This window comes from Myxine glutinosa, chromosome 4, assembly GCF_964187855.1.
Source record: "Myxine glutinosa chromosome 4, kmMyxGlut1.1, whole genome shotgun sequence".
Lineage (NCBI taxonomy): Eukaryota > Metazoa > Chordata > Myxini > Myxiniformes > Myxinidae > Myxine > Myxine glutinosa.
The window spans coordinates 85047071-85067620 of record NC_136264.1 but is presented as its reverse complement, the minus strand read 5'-3'; the positions used below and the strand labels follow the sequence as shown (position 1 = coordinate 85067620).

Sequence of the window (20550 nt, the reverse complement as noted above, 5' to 3'; positions counted from 1 at the left end):
CAACACCAGGGTTATAGTTGCCGGAGGCATGATGTTTTCGGGTTGTCCGTCCGTACGTCCGGATGGGCTAAACCTCGTTTTTCTCAGCAACCACATATCCGATTGAGACTAAACTTTCAGGGTATGAGTGACACCCATGCAGAATGTTTTTATGATAATTGTGACGTCATCGGGCACGTGGTATGGCAGCCATCTTGGATTAAAAGCAAATAATTAAAAAATGATTTCTCGGAAACCACTGAATGGAAAAATTTGAAACTTGGCACATTGTCAAGAATCACATTGTCAAGTGGGGAACAAAAGCATGATAATGATGACATCATATGTGAAGTGGTATACCAGCCAAAAATGTTTTAATCGAATTCCTTATCCTAAAAATCTGAAATTGCATGCACATGATCTATGACCGATTTGTATTGAAATATTAAATTTATGACATCATAGGTCACATGGTTTGGCAGCCATTTTGGATTGAAGGGAAATATTAAATAATTATATCTCTGAAACGGCTCACCCTATCGTTGCGAAATTTTACATATATGATCTAACAGCACTGTTGCATATAGTTTGAAAATGATGATGTCATAGGTCACGTCGTTTGGCAGCCATCTTGGATAGAAAAACGAACCTTATCCGATCAACACAAAACTTCACAAACGTGATCCCCTACCCATACATATGCAGGGTGATGGCATCTACTATGCAGACTATATATCAGTGGGATTATGCGGAGGCATATTGGCGACACAGTCGCATTGTTCTAGTTGTCCTTGCTATACACAGAAATAGGGTCTTACCATCTATAATTCTGAAAGTTTCAGCCCAAGCAAATGATTTTAGCTCTAACAAGGGTGAAATTTTTCTGCAGCTCTGATATTGTATCTGCTTGGACCTAATGAAACTCATGCAAACAGTGAATATTGAAGGGAAGTGAAAAAGCTAGTCTTTATTTAAACCGACAAAAGACTAACATCTTGCCAGCTGAGAAGATCGAAGTGTTCAGGTAAAGCGACAATCACGTGGAAATAGTGGAAGGTTTCATCTTCCTTGGTTCTAAGATTGAAGTGAGAGGCGAAATTAACTGGGATTGACAAAGATCTGGAAAGACGAAGATGTCTAAATACAAACTAAGAGGAGGCTGGTGAATGCTATGGTATTTCCAGTTGCAATGTATGGATGGATGTGTCATGGACTGTGAAAGAGAAAGGAAGAAGATTGACAGTTTTGAAATGTGCTGTTGGAGCCAAATGTTAAAATTCCATGGACTGCAAGAAGAACAAATTAATTAGTGGTTGAAGTAACTAGACCACCATGTAATGCACATTAGAAGTGCTGATGCTAAAACAGAAACTGTCATACTTTGGACATATCATTTGTGCAGAAAAGGAAAGTCTGGAGAAATCAACCAAACTGTCTCTGTCAGAGCTTCGAGAAGCAGTGCAGGAAAGGGATGTTTGGACGAATTTGATCATGAATGTCTACAGAAGTCAGACACGACTTGACAGAACTGGATAACTCGTTATAACTTTTTTTTTTACTTCCCAGAGTCTAGGAATGGTATCCGGACATCGGTAAACTGCATCATTGTCCAGAGGTGATTGGCTTCCGGGCTGCCTGTGAGTCGTCCTCTTTTTAATTTTGCTTCTGGTATTCTTTATCCAATTGCATTTTAAATTGCTGTGAGGTTTATGCTCGGAGGTTATTCCAGTCTCTTATGCTATTAGATACATAACTTCTCCTGGAGCGGACTGCTTGGTTGATGTATGGTGGTATATCAACAGCAACTTCATGGTGTAATGCCTTGTAGAACAATGTGGAAACGTGCTGCATTTTTTTGGTATCATTTTCAGTTTATTTTCAAGGTCGGCTTGGTGGGGATACCAGACTGATGCTGTGTACTCAAGTTTGGGACACACCAATGCCTTGTACCCAGTTATGTTAACTTTTGTGTCACATTTGGTTAGGTTTCTCCTTACAAATCCCAGGAATTTGCATCATTCACAGCATCTTACTATAAATTCACCAAATGTCTGTCTGTCCGTCTGTTCCCAGGTACCGCAAAAACGGCTGAACCGATCGCAACGAAATTTTGGGTGGGTAATCCTGGGACCCCCTCGAGTAAAATAGGCTATATTGTTTTTCCAATTTTTCCCAATTTTCCAGTTTTTCCAAACCCCCTGGAGTAAAATAGGCTATATTGTTTTCCCAATTTTCCAATTTTTCCAAACCCCCTCGAGTAAAATAGGCTATATTGTTTTTCCAATTTTTCCCAATTTTCCAGTTTTCCCAAACCCCCTGGAGTAAAATAGGCTATATTGTTTTTCCAATTTTTCCCCATTTTACAGTTTTTCCAAACCCCCTGGAGTAAAATAGGCTATATTGTTTTTCCATGTTTTCCCAATTTTCCAGTTTTTCCAAACCCCCTGGAGTAAAATAGGCTATATTGTTTTTCCAATTTTTCCCAATTTTCCAGTTTTTCCAAACCCCCTGGAGTAAAATAGGCTAGATTGTTTTTCCAATTTTTCCCAATTTTACAGTTTTTCCAAACCCCCTGGAGTAAAATAGGCTATATTGTTTTTCCAATTTTTCCAGTTTTTCCAAACCCCCTGGAGTAAAATAAGCTATATTGTTTTTCCAATTTTTTCCCAATTTTTCCAAACCCCCTCGAGTAAATAGGCTATATTGTTTTTCCAATTTTTCCCCAATTTTTCCAAACGCCCTCGAGTAAAATAGGCTATATTGTTTTTCCAATTTTTCCCAATTTTCCAGTTTTTCCAAACCCCCTCGTGTAAAATAGGCTATATTGTTTTTCCAATTTTTCCCAATTTTCCAGTTTTTCCAAACCCCCTCGTGTAAAATAGGCTATATTGTTTTTCCAATTTTTCCCAATTTTGCAGTTTTTCCAAACCCCTGGAGTAAAATAGGCTATATTGTTTTTCAAATTTTTTGCCAATTTTCCAATTTTTCCAATTTTCAAATTTTCCAGTTTTTTCAAACACGATGGAATAATATTTACCGATATGAACAGTGATGTGGCTTTTTTTATTGAAATTCTACAAATACTGTTTAGATTTTGATGATTTGCATGTGATATGATTTAACGGATGTTTATATAAATCGTTTAAAATAAAAAAAAGCCTTCAATTTCTGATATTTTGCCTTTTCATTTGGGCCTCCCAATTGAAGCCCCACCCATAGGGCAGGTACCGTTGCTCGTAGTTCAAATGATGATTCCATGTCTTGTTGACACCAAGGCAATGGTTATATTGTGATTTTGGGTGGGTGGTTATATTTTGGGTGGGTGTCAACAATGGTTATATTGTTGACACCACAGTGATGTGGCCTGATTCCACAGGTTGACACCAAGGCAATGGCTCTGCTGAACAGATGTAAAATTCACCCCCATCATCCAGTAAGTGAAATCTCTAGGTTGTCTGCATCTCGTTGCATGCATTGTGTGGCAGGTTTACGGGTTGAATGCCATTTGCCATCTGTGGGACCAATCCCTAAATAGATCCTTCTGCAACTTCACTTGATCTTCCTGCCCACGAATGGGGCGGTAAAAAAGGCAATTGTCAGCGAAGAGCTTTATCTTAGTTACTTGGCTAATTCTCTCCCTGATGCTTGTGTAACCAGCGATGGATGTGTAGACCAGCGACTCTTAGCCTTTATACTGCCCAAGTGTAAGTGCATCCACTCTTCTCCAAATTCCCCTCAGACAAGTTAAACAATGCGAGCAACCGTTGGGAATGGGGCTATGCATTGAATAAAGGTCATAATTGGTCTTCTACCGACTCCTCTCCGGCCTAGCTCCCCCAGCTCTCTCTGGGCTCTGTCCCCCAAATATTCTTACTATTCATGCACAACATTCATGCACAAGATCTGCCAGCAACCCTCTTATGGTTAAACTGCCAAAATCAAGACTCTCTATTCACCTTCACTCCTTCATTCCTCTTTTCTCCCACCTCTGGAACAAACTCCCTCACTCTATTCAATCCCACTCTGTAAAGTATCTCGACAAACTACAATCAATTGTCGTACGCGTTTATTCACTCTGCCGATACAGGCCCGATTCACCTCAGCGCCATCTGAGCTCGCACGTAGTGATACAATGCCGTCACGGTGTAGGGATACCATGCGGTCCCGGTGTAGGGATACAACGGTGATTATTTGCACTTCATACACTGCATACATGACATCCTCCCCTTTAAGTCCAAAATTACCAAGAGCAATACGTGCTAGATTTCAAGAATTGACATTTCAAAAGCAACATTTCCAAAACATGTGAAAATATGTTTGCAAACGATTATGAGAATAATGAAAATACGTGAAAATAGAACATGTATCACCGTGAAAATAGAACATGTGTCACCGTGAAAATAGAACATGTGTCACCGTGAAAATAGAACATGTGTCACCGTGAAAATAGAACATGTGTCACCGTGAAAAAAAAACATCTTCAAAGATTCAACCGGTCGGGTGCTTTTCTCTCACGCATTGAGCGTCGCGGTGTACCAGTGGATACAGAGTCTGAGGTGATTCCTTTGGGTCGCGGTGTACCAGTGGATACAGAGTCCGAGGTGATTCCTTTGGGTCGCGGTGTACCAGGGGATACAGAGTCCGAGGTGATTCCTTTGGGTGGCTGGCGGTGTACCAGTGGATACAGAGTCTGAGGTGATTCCTTTGGGTCGCGGTGTACCAGTGGATACAGAGTCCGAGGTGATTCCTTTGGGTCGCGGTGTACCAGGGGATACAGAGTCCGAGGTGATTCCTTTGGGTCGCGGTGTACCAGTGGATACAGAGTCCGAGGTGATCCCTTTGGGTGGCTGGCGGTGTACCAGTGGATACAGAGTCTGAGGTGATTCCTTTGGGTGGCGGTGTACCAGGGGATACAGAGTCCGAGGTGATTCCTTTGGTCTCCACGAAGGGTGTAGCGTTCGCAGAGGTTTTCGGGGCATCCGAGCCGGCTGGAGCGGCCACAACGATCTCCGGCAGTGGTGGGTCGAACTGTTGTCCTGACTGTGATGATGCTGCAGACTCCATCGACTCACAGTGACCGTAGGTTATGTGGTCCTGATGTCGACGAATTTTGCGGCCGTCCTGCAGGCGAATCACGCAGAACAGTGGACCTGGCTTCTCGATGATGTCCCCCCCTAGCCACGTCGCACCTGCACCAAAATTTCGGGCAAACACTGGATCTCCAATGTTGATACATCGACTGTTGGACGTCTTATCGTGCACCAACTTTTGATTAAGCTGGCTCTGATAAACATTTGATGATATATCTGGTTTGAGATTGTCAAGTGTCGATCTCACGTGTCGTTTCATCAATAACTCAGACGGAGCTGCACCGGTTGTTGATTGTGGCGTGATGCGGTATTTGAACAGCAGACGAGAAAGCTTTGTTTCCAGGGTTCCCTCCTGAAGTTTCTGCAATCCGGATTTGATGATTCCCACGGATCGTTCGGCCAAGCCATTTGAAGCCTGGTGATGTGGGCTGACAAACTTATGTTTGATGCCGTTCCGACGTGTGAACTTGGCAAACTCGGTACTGGAAAAACACGAACCGTTATCACTCACGATCATCCTGGGCAGACCATGAGTGGCGAAACAGCGTCTGAGTCTTTCGATGACAATGGCTGACGTAGTACCACGCGTCACATAGGCATCAATCCATTTTGTGTGCGCATCCGTAATTATTAGAATCATGCTGCTGTTAATAGGCCCGGCATAATCGAGATGTAGGCGATGCCACGGTTCGCTGGGCCATTCCCAGGGATGCAGTGGCGCTTTCGCAGGTGTATTCCGGGTGCTCTGGCAGGGGTAACAATGTCGAACATGATGTTCGATATCAGCATCAAGATTCGGCCCCCACACATAGTTTCTGGCGAGTGACTTCATCTTCACAATCCCGGGGTGACAGTCATGGATTTCATCCATGACCCTGGAACGCAGATTTTTCAGGATCACGACACGACATCCCCAGAGTAGGCAACCATTTTCCACGGAGAGTTCGTTTTTACGTGCTTTAAAAGCCGCAAAATCTGGGTCACCCTCAGGTAGCAAATGCCGTCCAAGCTGTACAGCCTGGACAGTTCTGGACAGAACGGGGTCTCGTCGAGTATGAGTGCGGATCTGGCTGGAATCAACAGCACAATCTTCCAGATGATCCATCAGTGCGATAATGGATCCTGGTGTAGGCGAATCATCAACGGATTCTGGAAGGGGTAACCGACTCATGGCATCTGCATTTGTGATAGACGAACCGGGCTTATAACATATGGTGTAGTCATAAGCAGTGAGAAACAGGGACCAGCGGATGATCCTGGGTGGTAGTGTGTCAGATGTCGCCTTAGTTGGACCAAACAGACTGATCAGCGGCTTGTGATCAGTGCGAATCGTGAAATGATGTCCAAGAAGGTACTGGCGAAATTTGCTGACGCCGAAAACGATTCCCAATCCTTCCTTGTCAAGTTGGGAATAGTTCTTCTCTGCCGGGGACAACGTTCTGGATGCAAATGCAACCAGTCTTTCCGTACCATCAGGCATCATGTGTGATAATACACTCCCCACTCCATACCGACAGGCATCGCATGTCAGCACAAGATCCTTCTCTGGATCAAAATGAACGAGAACATTGGACGATTTGAGCAGATCCTTAGAGGTCTGGAATGCTGATTGTTCAGTAGACCCCCAGCTCCAGGAGATTCCTTTCCTCAAAAGCCGATAAAGGGGACCCAAAACGTCGGTCACATTCGGGATGTAACGACCATAGAACTGAAGCAAACCGAGGTATGACTTCAATTCGGTCACGTCTCGTGGAGCAGGAGCATCCTTGATAGCTCGGACTTTCTCATCTGCCGGGTGTAGACCCTCGGCATCAATCGTATGACCCAGGTACGTGACTGATGGCACCATAAACTTGCACTTGTCTCGACGCAAACGTAGGCCGGAGTCCGAAATCTTCTTCAGAACTCTCTCCAGGTTTTGTAGATGTTCCGCGTCCGTACGACCAGTAACCACAATATCATCTTGGTAACAAACGACGTTGCGTTCGGCAGCAAACAAACTGTCCATGACACGCTGATAGTTCCAGGTGCAGATTTCACTCCAAAACTGAGTCGGTGGTACCTGTACAACCCACGATGCGTGTTGATGGTAAGATACTGTTTCGAATTCTCGTCCAAGCGGAGCTGTAGATAGGCGGATTTGAGATCGAGTTTCGTAAAAGTCTTGCCTCCCGTGAGACGAGCATAGAGGTCTTCGATCCTCGGGATTGGATATTTATCCAATGAAGAACACTTGTTCACGGTCATTTTATAATCTCCACATATGCGGATGGACTGGTCCGATTTTATGACCGGAACGATGGGCGCCGCCCATTCGGCAGACTGGATTTGCTCGATGATCCCCAGATTTTCAACATGATCCAGTTCCTTGTCAATCCGCTCCCGCAGGGCGAAAGGGACTGGGTGAGCTCTGCAAAATATAGGATTGGCATCCCGGTCAACCCTGAGTTTAGCCGTATGTCCTTTCAAGGTTCCAAGCTCATCCTTGAAGACATCCGGGTACGTATCCAGCACATTTTTGAGTGTGTATGCTGCGGTAGGAGAAACGTTGGCTGCCCGGAGTTGATGAATGCTTTCCCACTTCAGTCGAATTATACTCGACCAGTTCCTGCCGAGTAAGGAAGGGCCCTTTCCAGGAATGACGATCAGGGGGTAGGTGAAACTCACGGTTATCGTAGCCCACCGTGACGTCACATGTACCGCAGGGAACAATCTTCTCACCTGTATAGGTGGAGAGTCCATAAGTAGTAGGTTTCAGATGGGGTCGGTCAGCATCACTCCACAGGTTTGTGAAAACAGCATGGCTGATGAGTGAGACGGCCGCACCAGTGTCAACCTCCATTTGCAATGGTCGATTGTTGACGACAACATTGGCAAGAAGAGGGTCCCGCCTATGGTGAGAATCGATATGAAGCAGGTCATACGATTCTGAGTTGTTGGAAACAGAGCTCACCTGGTCAAGCTCAGGTTCCTCCGAACCGATAAACTGATGAATCTTCTTGTCAGCAGCTTTACCTTTTCCCGATTTGCGAGTGATGCAAGCTGGAGCAATATGGCCAGTTTTCGAACAGAAATGGCAGGTTGCATCTTTGAACCGACACATCTCCAGAGGGTGCTTTCCGTTGCACCGAAAACATTTGTTGTGGGTTTGAGACTGCACTGGCTTTTGACGAAGAGACTTGTTCCAACGTTTTGGCTGAACGTGATCCAACCGATTCACAGCAGCGCCGGTACCAGACGAGCGAGTGGCACCGATGCTTGTAGCGTTGCGTTCAGCACTTTCCATGGAAATGGCGGTGTCTCTGGCATTTTGGAACGTCAGTCTTCTCTCCGCAAGCAGGCGTCTACGAGTGCGGTCATCGGACATGCCAACCACCAGCAAATCACGGAGCATGTCATCAATCGTGTCCCCAAACTCACACAGATGCGACAGTTTCTTGAGGTGTGCAATGAAGTCTGCGATCGACTGACCTTGCTGCTGTCTGCGCATGTAAAAATTAAACCGACACAGGATGACTGAAGGAGATGGATTGCAATGTTCCTTCAAAGCGGCCTTGAGCTCTGCATACGTGAGCTCTTGGATTGTCCAAGGCCGAATCAGGTTTTTAACGAGAGTGAAGGTCTCACCTCCGCAAACGGACAGGAAGACGGCCTTCATCCGGGCTTCGGTCGCGATGCCGTTAGCCTCGAAGTAAAAAGACAACCGCTCAGAATACGTGTCAAAATCCCCCTCATGAGGGTCGAATTCATCGATATGGCCGAAAGAAGTCATGGTCTAGATGTTTATCCTCGTCGCCATGTAAAGTATCTCGACAAACTACAATCAATTGTCGTACGCGTTTATTCACTCTGCCGATACAGGCCCGATTCACCTCAGCGCCATCCGAGCTCGCGCGTAGTGATAAAATGCCGTCACGGTGTAGGGATACCATGCGGTCCCGGTATAGGGATACAACGGTGATTATTTGCACTTCATACACTTCATACATGACACACTCCTTCCTCCAGGTCTTTAAAGCAACTGTTCACCACCATCTCTTATCTTCACCCCATCCAAAACCTTGATCTTTTCTACCCCTGTTAATTCACCCCAGATCCACATTTTTGAAATTCCGACTTCTTTCCTGGAAGTCTTAGCAGTGTCCATGTGTTTTATACCTCTCCCACCCCCACCCACCTCTTCCCACGCCTCCTCCCCCCAAGCCCTCTCCCTCCCACAGATCTCCCGATGTCCCTGTTTTCCACTGTTGTACTTGTGTGCTTCCCTCTCTCTCCCCATCTTGTCTCCCGTTCCCTTTATCTTATGTTTTATGTGTCAGTTTGTCTTTTTGTGATTAATGTTAGCTCTTACACAAGCCTCGATCTTGTACAGAAAAAAAAGAAGAAAAAAAATGGTGTTGGAGGCAATATCGCACAAAACACTTGAAGCCATGGCTGGGAGAAATCACATATGAAGGCCCCAATATACAAATTATAAGCAATCCATATGCAGTTCACCTATAATTATAATCGATCTGATGGCTAAAAAATTCAAACAGGCAATGAGATACATCATTCATGTGTAAAGACTCATTTAAGCACCTTCATTAGATAAAGATCATTGTGGCCAAGTGAGTCGAGATGGCTATGATCCATTAGCTTGTGGGGGGGGGGGGGGGGGGGGGATGTAGAGGGAGGCACAAGCTCAAAACCCATTGTTATTGAGGCCAAAAGGTTAAAGGTCAAGGTCACAAAAATCGTCAATTTTCATCTAATTGATTTGACATCTCTATCTTATCTATCTCATATATATTGTGAACCATTGTGTCTGTCCTTGTGTTCATCTGCCTTCCCACGCTGTATTTGAAAAGCTGCACACAGAGGTGAAGCTCAACATTCACTTTTGAAATGGCAGGAGACCAAGCATGACTAATGTTGATACCAAACTCTATTTAGTAAGCAGGATATTCTACACTAAATTGTTAACGCAATTTAAAATAGCTACATTATGTCCTCTTTTTAGACAAATCCAACCTCCGCCGCCCAATGTTGCAGCACCATTTTGCGGTGGGCGGTCTCGTAAAAATGGTATGTGCTGCTTCCTTATTTGATGTTCAGCATTTAAAAGGATAAGAGCCCATAGGTTGGCATCCATGGGGAGGAGGTAAACTCCTTAGGAAATGTACAACTGAATTCTGTGAGAAAGGTGGCGCCATTATTGTGACGTCGCTGGTACTCAGAGTGCCCCCAGGAAGTGACAGCACTTGTCCCAAGCTAAGTGGCTGTGTTTGTCTCGTGTATTGGTCTGTATGTCCATGTGTGTGGCAGCTCCACTATGAGCCTTACATCCAGAAAAAAGATTTAAAAAATACACCCATCTGTGGTGGATACTGTCATACCACACCTTTACTTAACACTTGACATACCAGGTTGTGATTCTTTGCTTCCTGGATCCAGTGGAGATTGTCTTGGTACTGTTTCCTTACTGGTTCTGAAACTTCATGTGAAAGCACATGACAATATTAAAGTTCTGCCACCACTTCTTTATTGTTGTTAACACAACTCAAAAAATGCATCACCATAAATATTTGTTGCACGTGCAAAACATCCACCTCCTTCTTTTAAGATGTTTTTGAGGACGTCCGTCGCAATCTTGTCCGTGGTGTCTAAATCGCTTGGGCATCCAGAGGTGCAGATCCAGCGAAATGGTCCAAAACCAAGTGAGAATATATCACTGCAAAAAAATAAATCAGAGACCATTGCGGATTAATTTCATCTTGCAGATATTTAATGTTGAAAATTTTTATGATGTGCTTCCAGATTGGCACAGCTATGTTAGACCGGCATTTGAATTGTTCTTGCATCGTCACAATGGGTGAAACATGCATTTACCAACATTGGCTTTTATGGAATTTTGGGCATGTGGATACTGATGATGTTCTGCCAACGTCGGGTGATAGTCTGCCTACGATGGCTCAATCCTGGGAAGACGGACCCAGATTTAACTGATCAAATTAATTTCGGCCCAACAGAATTACCTACACTAGTGGCCAACGTTGGCCCAACATAGTTTGGGGTTGATTGAAAGAGTTTGAGTCATTATTGGTTGAATCATTTCTCACATAGAGAAAGTAAAGGCACAAACAACAGACATATGACAATGGAAAGAAAGTATTACAATATACAACAATGGAAATATTGTCCTGTCGCCAGCAATTAACACTGCAGGATGACGGATAGCCGGTCGGTCTTGCGGACAAGCCGAAATTTGGCGGTACTTTTTGGCTCGCGCGAGACAGAACCAAAGTGCTTACCTGCACAGACAAAAGCCACACGGGTTTATCCGAAGACCCAAAACCATGCAAGCAAGACACAACAAAGAAAATGCACAGTAAGGAATTTAATGAAGTAAAGCAAAGAACCAAAAATGAACGGTGAGATAAAAACTAATATCCGAACTTGAGACGTCTCCAATCAGACACGAAAACAGACAAGGGGAAAGTTTAATTAAAAATGCAACAATGTTCTTTTTATATCGGCCGGCACTCAGCTTGCTCAACGAGATCGTTGTATGTGGTGTCGGCAGCATAAGGCGGCCCAAAGTCGCACGCGCGGGAAACGCGCAAGATGGTGCGCAGTTCCTCTTCACTGCACCACGAACGTGAGGCAATTAATGCGGCCGGTCCTGCTTCGCTCGCCACTCCCTCTGAAAACGTGACGCGGCTCCAGCTCCCCCGAAAACACCACCATTAAACAACACTCCTGGTTCCAACGCTGCAAGGTTCTCTGGGCTCCTAACAGTTCTCCCCACAAGCACACACAACACAAGCGACCGCCCACCAGGAAGCCAGCACAAGAGAGAGAGATTCTTCCGCCTCCGTTCTCGAAGTCTCAATGACGTCACCCCAACCAACCATGCACCTCGGTGGAGGGGCCTCACGGCCCTCTTGACCACCCACTGATTCTCCGCTTCTACTGGGCGGGGCCATTTTCCTTAGTCGGTTGGTGGGGCTGGGCTAATCGTCTCTTACGATTCCTTGGAGGTGGGGTTTATTTGTCGATCGTAATGTTCGGATCCTGTCGGCGGTGGTGGGGTGGGGTTTAGCCCGATCGGGAATGTTCGGGTTTCTGTTGGCATTTATGCTGGTAGTTGTTGTTGTTGTTGGTTAACAATGTGGGTTTTTATGGCCGGCTTGTTATAATTGTAAGAATGTAGGGAAAATCACAGGAGGCAATCACGTACTGGGGAGATTAATCTTAAACCCTAGAGCTAATTAGCTTGTCTTTACCCCCACCCCCCACCTCCCCACCCCCTCCCCACCCCCTCCCCTCTCCCCACCCCCACGTGACGAACACATAAACAACCTTAAGCTCACAGTTTTTCTACTTACATACGTCGAGATAGGCTTCCTACTTGCCATGTCCATGCTACCCTATACAATCCTATCTCCACTATGGTATGTCATCACCTACCCCCACAAACGTAACAATATAGATGCTAAATACTGGATGACATAAAGCTATACTGCTTATGCAATAATAACATGAAGAAATTCCTGGTAAGCCAATCAGCAGTTATCTTCAATACAGTTGACTTTAGGTCTAAAATGTCGCTTCATCAACCAATTTGTCCCATTATTGGTCATTAATCATTGGTTTATTAATCAGAAAAAGTATAACAAATGCTTGGCCTTGCTGGTTGCATGGTGAAGAATCACTTTTTAAAATTCTAGTATTCGGATCTGGATCTTCACCAAAATGTAATGAATTAATCCTTGTCACACACCCAACCTGTCCACCAAATTTTATCAGAATCTGTCCATAACCTTTTAAGATAACCTGCTCACAGACAAACAAACAAACAGTGGTGAACACATAACCTCCGTCCACCTTCAGTGGTGGAGGTAACACAAACCACAGCCACAATAACAACAATTATGCATTATAAAAGATCCTTCTTCACATGCTTTACTTCATTTTACATCATTTACACTCACGGATCGACAAACAATATCTTGTCGTACAACATTCTGTCTTTTGATGAAATCCATTAGTGAGGCGACAGATAGGCACGCCTAGTTATACTGAAACAAATACGCGTTACCCTTGTTCCTTTGAGTGAATTCGATGATTAACGCATCTGCTCTGAGGCTGATAGGTCAGTGGTTTGAACCCTGGATGAGTCTTACCAAAAACTTCAACAATGATACATGCTGCTTCCTTCCTGAATGCTCAGCATTTAAAAAGGACAGAGCACGAGCAAGCAACCACAGGTTGGCAACCACTGCACAGGTTTGATGGGCCTATTGGCCTCTTCCTACGTTGTAGTTCCTCGGTAACTCATAGTTATTTTATACAAGTATCGAGGCTCATGTAAGAGCAGAAACTCACCCCATAATGTGCTGAACGTAAGAAGGATATCGAAATTCTTTTTTGTTCCCAGTTTCTTTTTCAACTTTGGCTCCTGCAGGAAAAAAAAAAAAAAAAAAATGTTCTTCAAATCCATCTTCCAGTCTTTATGGTTAATACTTTAAGACCTGTGGAAGATCTTTAGTGAGCTGTTACAACACAAATACAAATTTTCACATTTTTCAGAAAGATGTCCAAAATATTGTTACGTTTATGGGGGTAGCAATGGAATAACTGAGGCCAGGTAGGATAATATAGGGTAGTGTGCTCCGACTGTAGCGAAGAAGAAGAAACCTTCCTGTAATTAAGTAGGGCCGAATGTCATGTAAGTGTATATTTGTGTCCATGCGAGGGGTGGAGCTATGCTTATTAGTTGGGGTATAACGGTAGATTCCCTGTGTGTAGTTGCCTTTGTGGTTTTCCCTTCATTCCTTATGACACTTACAACACCAGCCATGCATTCAGCACCTAAATTAAACGACACGATTGCCGAACGGATCCGAACACTACCACTGATGCCAACCAGCCGAACCATCTCAATAGGCATCAAGAAGGGCCGTGAGACCCCGTCCCGAAAGGAATGATTGATCGCCATAGACTGATGCGATGGCGCTCTTTGATTGGAGCGCGGGTGACGTCAGAGAGAACATTCTATTGCCAGGGACAAAAAGGACACATCCCGCCATTTTCGCTCTCTTGGTTCGTGGCTTTCCTCGCAAGCGGTCACAGTTTATACGCTCTTGGTTCCGACATTTATTACGGACAGTACGTTTCACATTAGCTCTTTTGTGCTGGGTTTGTGACAAGCAGTCTCGCAGTTTATACACTCTCTTGGTCCGGGCTTCCATCGTGTAAAGTCACATTTACTCTATTCTATCCTGGCTTTCATTGTGAGCAGATGCATCCTTCTATTTCCTCTTCTTGGTGTTGGCTCGTGACGGCTGCGTTTCGTGCCATGTGCACCTGGGAAGTTCGAGACGGTCGGAGCTCGGTGCAGCCGAGTGAGAAGGACGTGGGAGGAGATCTGGCCTGTTCGCTTCGCGTCGGCGGCAGGCGGTGCACGCGACTTCGCGCAAACGCGTGTTTTCCCGCACAGGGACGTGGGATCGGTGACGGCCCGGGACGGTCAAGGACGCCAAGCTGAGTACCAAGCAAACGCTAACACCACATTTTTACTTTCATTTATTTCTCCCTGTGTCTGTATTTGAGTCCGCATGAAGGGTCCCTCGGTTAGGAATCTAGTGTCATTGTTTTTTTAAAATTGTATTGCATTGATTTTTATTTAAAACTTTAATTGTTGACTTTCAATTCCTTGTCTTGTCCATTTATTTGTTTGTGGTTCGGAAAACCAACCGTACAGGCCTGTCCGGCCATACAGATAAGCTCTCGCTGTTCTCCAATACCAGCCCCCCCCCCCCACCTCCGCGCGTGTCACTACCGCCATCTTTGAGAACATGTTTCGGAGTTAAACCTCAGTCGGCCATCCATCACCCTGCGGTGTTCACTACAGGGGAGACACATGACAATATATGAGCTTGGAGAAAACATCACATACAGATATGGAAAGGAGGAAGAGTTGAGAATGATATATTTCTCAATTTTCTGTATTTTTCCTAACCTATCACCTATTGCGGACTGTGCTTTGTTTCATTTGAATATCTTTACCTGTTTTGGAGAATGCCGTGTCATATATTCTTCCACCGTTTGTTTTGGTATTGATTTTACAATAAATCACTAAATGTAACCACAAAACCTGGACAGTACATAGGATCATTCAGGGAGGATTCTTGGCCCATGTCTTTTTGTCCTAGCACTCGCTTCCCCTTTCCCCATATTCTGGGATATACCTTGACCTGAATATATCATTCACAAGGATTGGTCAACATAATAAGTGGATGAAATCTGACAACATGCCTGCCCGCTGAGCCTGGAGGAGGAAGCCATTCCCGTAATCCCAGAAGAACAAGCCGTGTGCAGCCAACTTGTTTATAGCCTCAACCTGCCTTTGCAAACTGCGCACACACAAGCGCACACACGCACACACACACACACACACACACACACACACACACACACACACACACACACACACACACACACACACACACACACAATTAATGCAGCAGCACTTCAGGTGGTGTCCATATTTTGCAGCCATACTATTGTTATTCATGGAACTGATGTCATTGTTCGCTTAAAATCTAGTTAGTGACTTTCCATTGGAAAGAAAACCTAAATTCCGTTTCAAAAAATTAATGCCTTTTCCTGGTATCAATTTGTTCACTTGCAATGAAAAAATAATTTTTCTTCAAGTCTCCGCACCTAAAATCCTCCATTGTGCCCCTCGGGCCTAGACAGTGTATTTTACCATCAGGGTGACACAAACATGGGGAATAATAAAATGAAATAAAATTACGGAAACCAGATCCATGGGGTGTGGCACTTTAAACTAAATAATGATTACGATGTCCATGTTTGCTCACCAACAAATGAAGTAAACAGACTTGGCAGTCTGTACATTGACATAAACACACCAGGGCTTTAAAGAAAAGTTTTCGATTAAATTAGGTCTCTACAATGTTGGATGCGATGACAGACATTTTGTTTTCACGGCCGATGGTATTTTCAGGGAATATTTTCAGCAAATTTTCAACAAAGTGGACCGACTTTCAAATCGAAATCTGCTTTGACTGGGCTCTCCAGAGATCGCTACATGGAATTTTATTTCAAATTTAGTGTCAGCAATCGAGATCGAGATTGACAGCAACTTTGATCTGGGTATAGATGGGCGATATCCCTTGTGCATCAAATTGCGGTGCATTTTCTTTCTTTTTTTATGACTTTTCGTAATTACACCGTGGAAATAAAGACTGGAGAATCTTGCATACAAAATCAGACGATGACGTGAATATGTTTTTAGGAATTTGCCTGAATCTTGACCTTTTTGTTCTGTAATTGACGAGATTCCGTCCGTCCCCCCATATTCACTCCTTCATTTCAAGTCACCAATTCCATGAATTCCGTCTAGTTTCTGTGATCACAGAAAATCGCTGGCTATGAACATCAAACTCTTAATCCCTGGTTTCCTGATAAATTTCCTATCTCACATTGACACATTTTCCCCAAAGATGACATATGCATTACCCACTGGATTTCAGCAAGGCCAACATTGAAAGTTAATTTACTCTTTTAAATAGACCTGTCGGCCACATTCTCCCGATCAGTAGGAAACCTTCCTGAAAGCAATACAAAATTACATTGTTGATCCGTTTAAAATGTGTGTCTAAATCTTTTTCCTCCATTCCAAAAGCCTATTTTTAGGTCATCTCATCTCAATTTCTCAATTGTCATCTCATCATGATGTCTGGTTGTCTGTCCGTTAACTTTTTGCTATTTTTCCCCTCCTCGCTCATCACCTGGCTGATTGTTCTGAAACTTGAAAAATGAATACAAGACAGTAGCCCGCACAACCGCTCGGGCTTCGATTTTCGATTTTGGAACATGGGGGCTCCCAAGGGTCGGGTCGGGGGGGTGGGGGATTACCCCCTCAACTTCGGATCCCTACTCATCCCTTATTTACCAACTGATTGCTCTGAAACCCGATACAACCCTTCTACTCGATGGACAGCACGATCACCTTGTCTAAGATGTTTCGATCTTGTATCAGGGGCCCTCCCAGGCGATAAAGGTGGCTCCAGGTGAGGGGGGGGGGGGGGTTCCCCCCAAAATCAGCAGTGGTCGAACTACAACCTCAAGAGATGACCGTCAGCCCTCTCGGGCTATTTATTTAATTCCATCATCAAGCTGTATTGTGCAGTAATAAGGAAATGCAGATGGATCAGCTGGCTTAAGCCCCATTTGAAGAACTGTCAATAAAAAAAATGGAAAGTTTGGTCATCATGTCATTCATGCTTATTCCATATCCACACCCCAGCATTCCCATCTCATGGAGGCCTTTATAATGAAGGTTAACCCAAAGCAGGGACTTTAGGGCTAGATGCCTGCACACAATGGTTTACCTTGTCAAAATATACAGTGGGATCTTCCGATCCACATCCTAAATGCCGATAGGACAGCGGGCTATGTGTCCTCATTGGAAAGAAGGCATGATCCAACATGCCACATCCCCTTTGCTGGCTCCACATCAGATTGGAATTGTTTTGTTGTTTTTACTTCTTTGATCCCATTGCAGATGAAAACCAGAATAGACAGCTCACTGGTGAGCATTATACCACCCGAGCTATTATATCCTACCCTCTTTAGCTACCCCATATACTGAGCTGCAAGATGCAGTACACTTTTTAATATCTGGAATTTTAGGCTACACCCAAACGCAGAACTACACAGCACAAGTCTCATCCAAAATGGCAAACTGCACCAAGCTTTGCATCAATGCTCTGACTGGATGGGTTGAGTGTATTATTCTTGTCTTATTATTATTAATCCCCCATGATTCACCAGAACCAAAATGAAATACTGTGAGAGTACCCAAAGATATACACCCTTAAGTACTTTTTATGGCCTTTAATTAATTGGATATTCACCAAGTGTCTATATCAGCCCACTGACACCTATATGAACCACCTTTAGAGGCCATTTCCCCCTACAGAGCAGGGGTTGGCCTTTTTCGGGCACTGTGATCCCCTTTTTGAAGCTGTAGCGGTTACCGCTGGATGCACACAATCGCCTTGCACCGGCCAGAACACGGCCAGACGCGCCTCTCCCGGGCATGCCCGGACTCACTGTTCCCGGGCACGCCCGAACCTCCCGGGCACGCCCGGTCTCGTCTTTCCCGGGCATGCCCGCTCTCGCCTTTCCAGGGCTCGCCCAGAGCGTCCGGGCATGCCCGCTATCGCCTTTCCAGGGCTCGCCCAGAGCGTCCGGGCATGCCCGCTATCGCCTTTCCAGGGCTCGCCCAGAGCGTCTGGGCATGCCCGCTATCGCCTTTCCAGGGCTCGCTCAGAGCGTCCGGGCATGCCCGTTCTCGCCTTTCCAGTGCTCGTCCAGAGCGCCCGGGCACGCCAGCCTCGACTTGCCAGGCCGCAGCCAAACACGCCCGGGCAGGTCCAGACTCGCCTTTCCAAGGCTCGCCCTTGACACCCGGGCATGCCCGGTATAGCTTTTGCCGGGCAAACTTCCCGACATAAATGTGTATATATATTGCTGCCCGATAAACGGGCTTGGGGTCAGAATACCTGAGCTGTTTTGTTTCAATAAAGAAACTCGGACGAATTCCGTCTTTGGTCACGTCAATTCTTTCGACTCGCGTTGGAGCGCAGCTCCTTCACTGGTGACCTACCGACATGGACACGGCAGTGACTCCTAAACTGCCTACCTTCTGGGAGGCTCACGCGGCTGTTTGGTTCGCCCAGGCGGACTCCCAGTTCGCCCTGCGAGGCATCACCGCGGACGACACCCGCTTCCACCACGTCGTGGCAGCGCTCGGTTCCGCCACCGCGGCCCGCGCCCTGAGCCTCCTTGAGCACCCGCCGGCTGCCGACAAGTATGACACGCTGAAGACGCTCCTCCTCGACGCTTTCGCCCTCTCACCGGCGGCACGCGCACGGCGCCTGCTCGACCTGCCCGAGCTCGGCAACACGCGCCCGTCCGAGCGCATGGACTATATGCTCTCGTTGCTCGGTGAGCACTCTCCGGATTTTCTGTTCCACGAGTTGTTCCTTCGCCAGCTGCCTCACCCGATACGCCTCGCCCTGGCTGGCACGTCGATCACCGATCCCCGCGCCCTCGCCAGGGAAGCCGATAAGATCTCCTCGGCGGGCCAACACATCGGCGCGGCTACCTGGAGCCTGCCGCCATCCGAGGCGACGACGCCCGAGCGCCCTGCGCGGTTGGAGGCCGAACTGCCGGTGAAACTGGCGGCCGCCACGCCGCACCGACCGCTTCCGACACGACGGCCGGGGCCTCCACCTGACCAGGCATGGTGTTATTACCACGCCAGGTTCGGACACAAGGCTCGGACGTGCCGACCCCCGTGCACTTTCGGCAAGTCGGGAAACGGCCGGGCCGGCGTTCATTCCCAGCCATGAGCGCCGGCCACTCGGGCAACTTGCTTTTTATTCGGGACAAAGCGTCCGGGCGGCGTTTCCTTTGTGACACCGGTGCCCAACTGAGCGTCATACCCGCCTCCGAGCAGGACAGGCGGGACGCCGTTTGCGGCCCCTCTTTGGTCGCTGCTAATGGCTCGGCCATACGCACTTTCGGCCCGCGCAACGTCACCCTCTGCTTCGGCAGCCAGCGCTTTCAGTGGACCTTTGTGACCGCCTGCGTCCCCATGGCTTTGCTGGGCGCCGACTTCCTCTGCGCGCACGGGCTGCTGGTCAATGTCAAACGTCGTCGCCTTGTCAATGCCGAGACCTTCAGCTCCCTGGCGTGCACGATGAGCAGCTCCGCGCCGACCGAACTGGCATGCGCCCTCCCGACGAGTTCGCGTTCGCTCGCCTGCTCGCGGAATTCCCGGCCCTCACACGGCCGACGTTTCCGGCCGTCGCAGTGCGGCATGGGATCGAGCACCACATACCCACTACAGGCCCGCCGGTCTATGCCAGGGCCCGCCGCCTCGACCCGGCCAAGCTCGCCGTGGCAAAGGCCGAGTTCGACGCGTTGGAGCACCTCGGCATCGTGCGGCGCTCCAATAGTGCATGGGCCTCACCACTGCACATCGTGCCAAAGCCGGGGGGCGGATGGCGCCCGTGTGGCGACTACCGCCGCCTCAACGATGCTACCACCCCCGACAGGTACCCGATCCCGCACATCCAGGACTTTTCCGCCCGTTTGGCGGGACGGGTCATATTTTCCAAAATTGACCTGATACGGGGATACCACCAGGTACCTGTCCGGGCGGCCGATGTCCCGAAGACGGCCGTCATCACGCCGTTCGGCCTGTTCGAATTTTTGAGGATGCCGTTTGGCCTCAAGAACGTGGCCCAGGCGTTCCAGCGCTTAATGGACGGCGTGCTGCGCGACCTGCCATTTCTTTTCGTCTATCTGGACGACATCCTCGTCACCAGCACGTCCCGCGCCGAGCACCTCCTCCACCTCCGAACACCGTTCGGTCGCCTCAGCGAGCACGGCT

The 20550-nt window shown here is 46.8% G+C and overlaps 1 protein-coding gene across 3 annotated transcripts in view; it reads right to left on the bottom strand.

Annotated features, from left to right (window-relative positions):
- The window catches only part of UROC1 (urocanate hydratase 1), a 369204-nt gene that overhangs the window by 23260 nt on the left and 325394 nt on the right, over positions 1 to 20550 (bottom strand). For all 3 annotated transcript variants that reach the window (XM_068112860.2, XM_078776094.1, XM_068112862.2), the window contains 4 exons: positions 15372 to 15469; positions 13440 to 13512; positions 10661 to 10782; positions 10475 to 10545 (listed from right to left, as the gene is read on the bottom strand). In XM_068112860.2, the coding sequence (XP_067968961.2) occupies positions 10475 to 10545; positions 10661 to 10782; positions 13440 to 13512; positions 15372 to 15469 (364 nt within the window). The remainder of the gene's footprint in view (positions 1 to 10474; positions 10546 to 10660; positions 10783 to 13439; positions 13513 to 15371; positions 15470 to 20550) is intronic.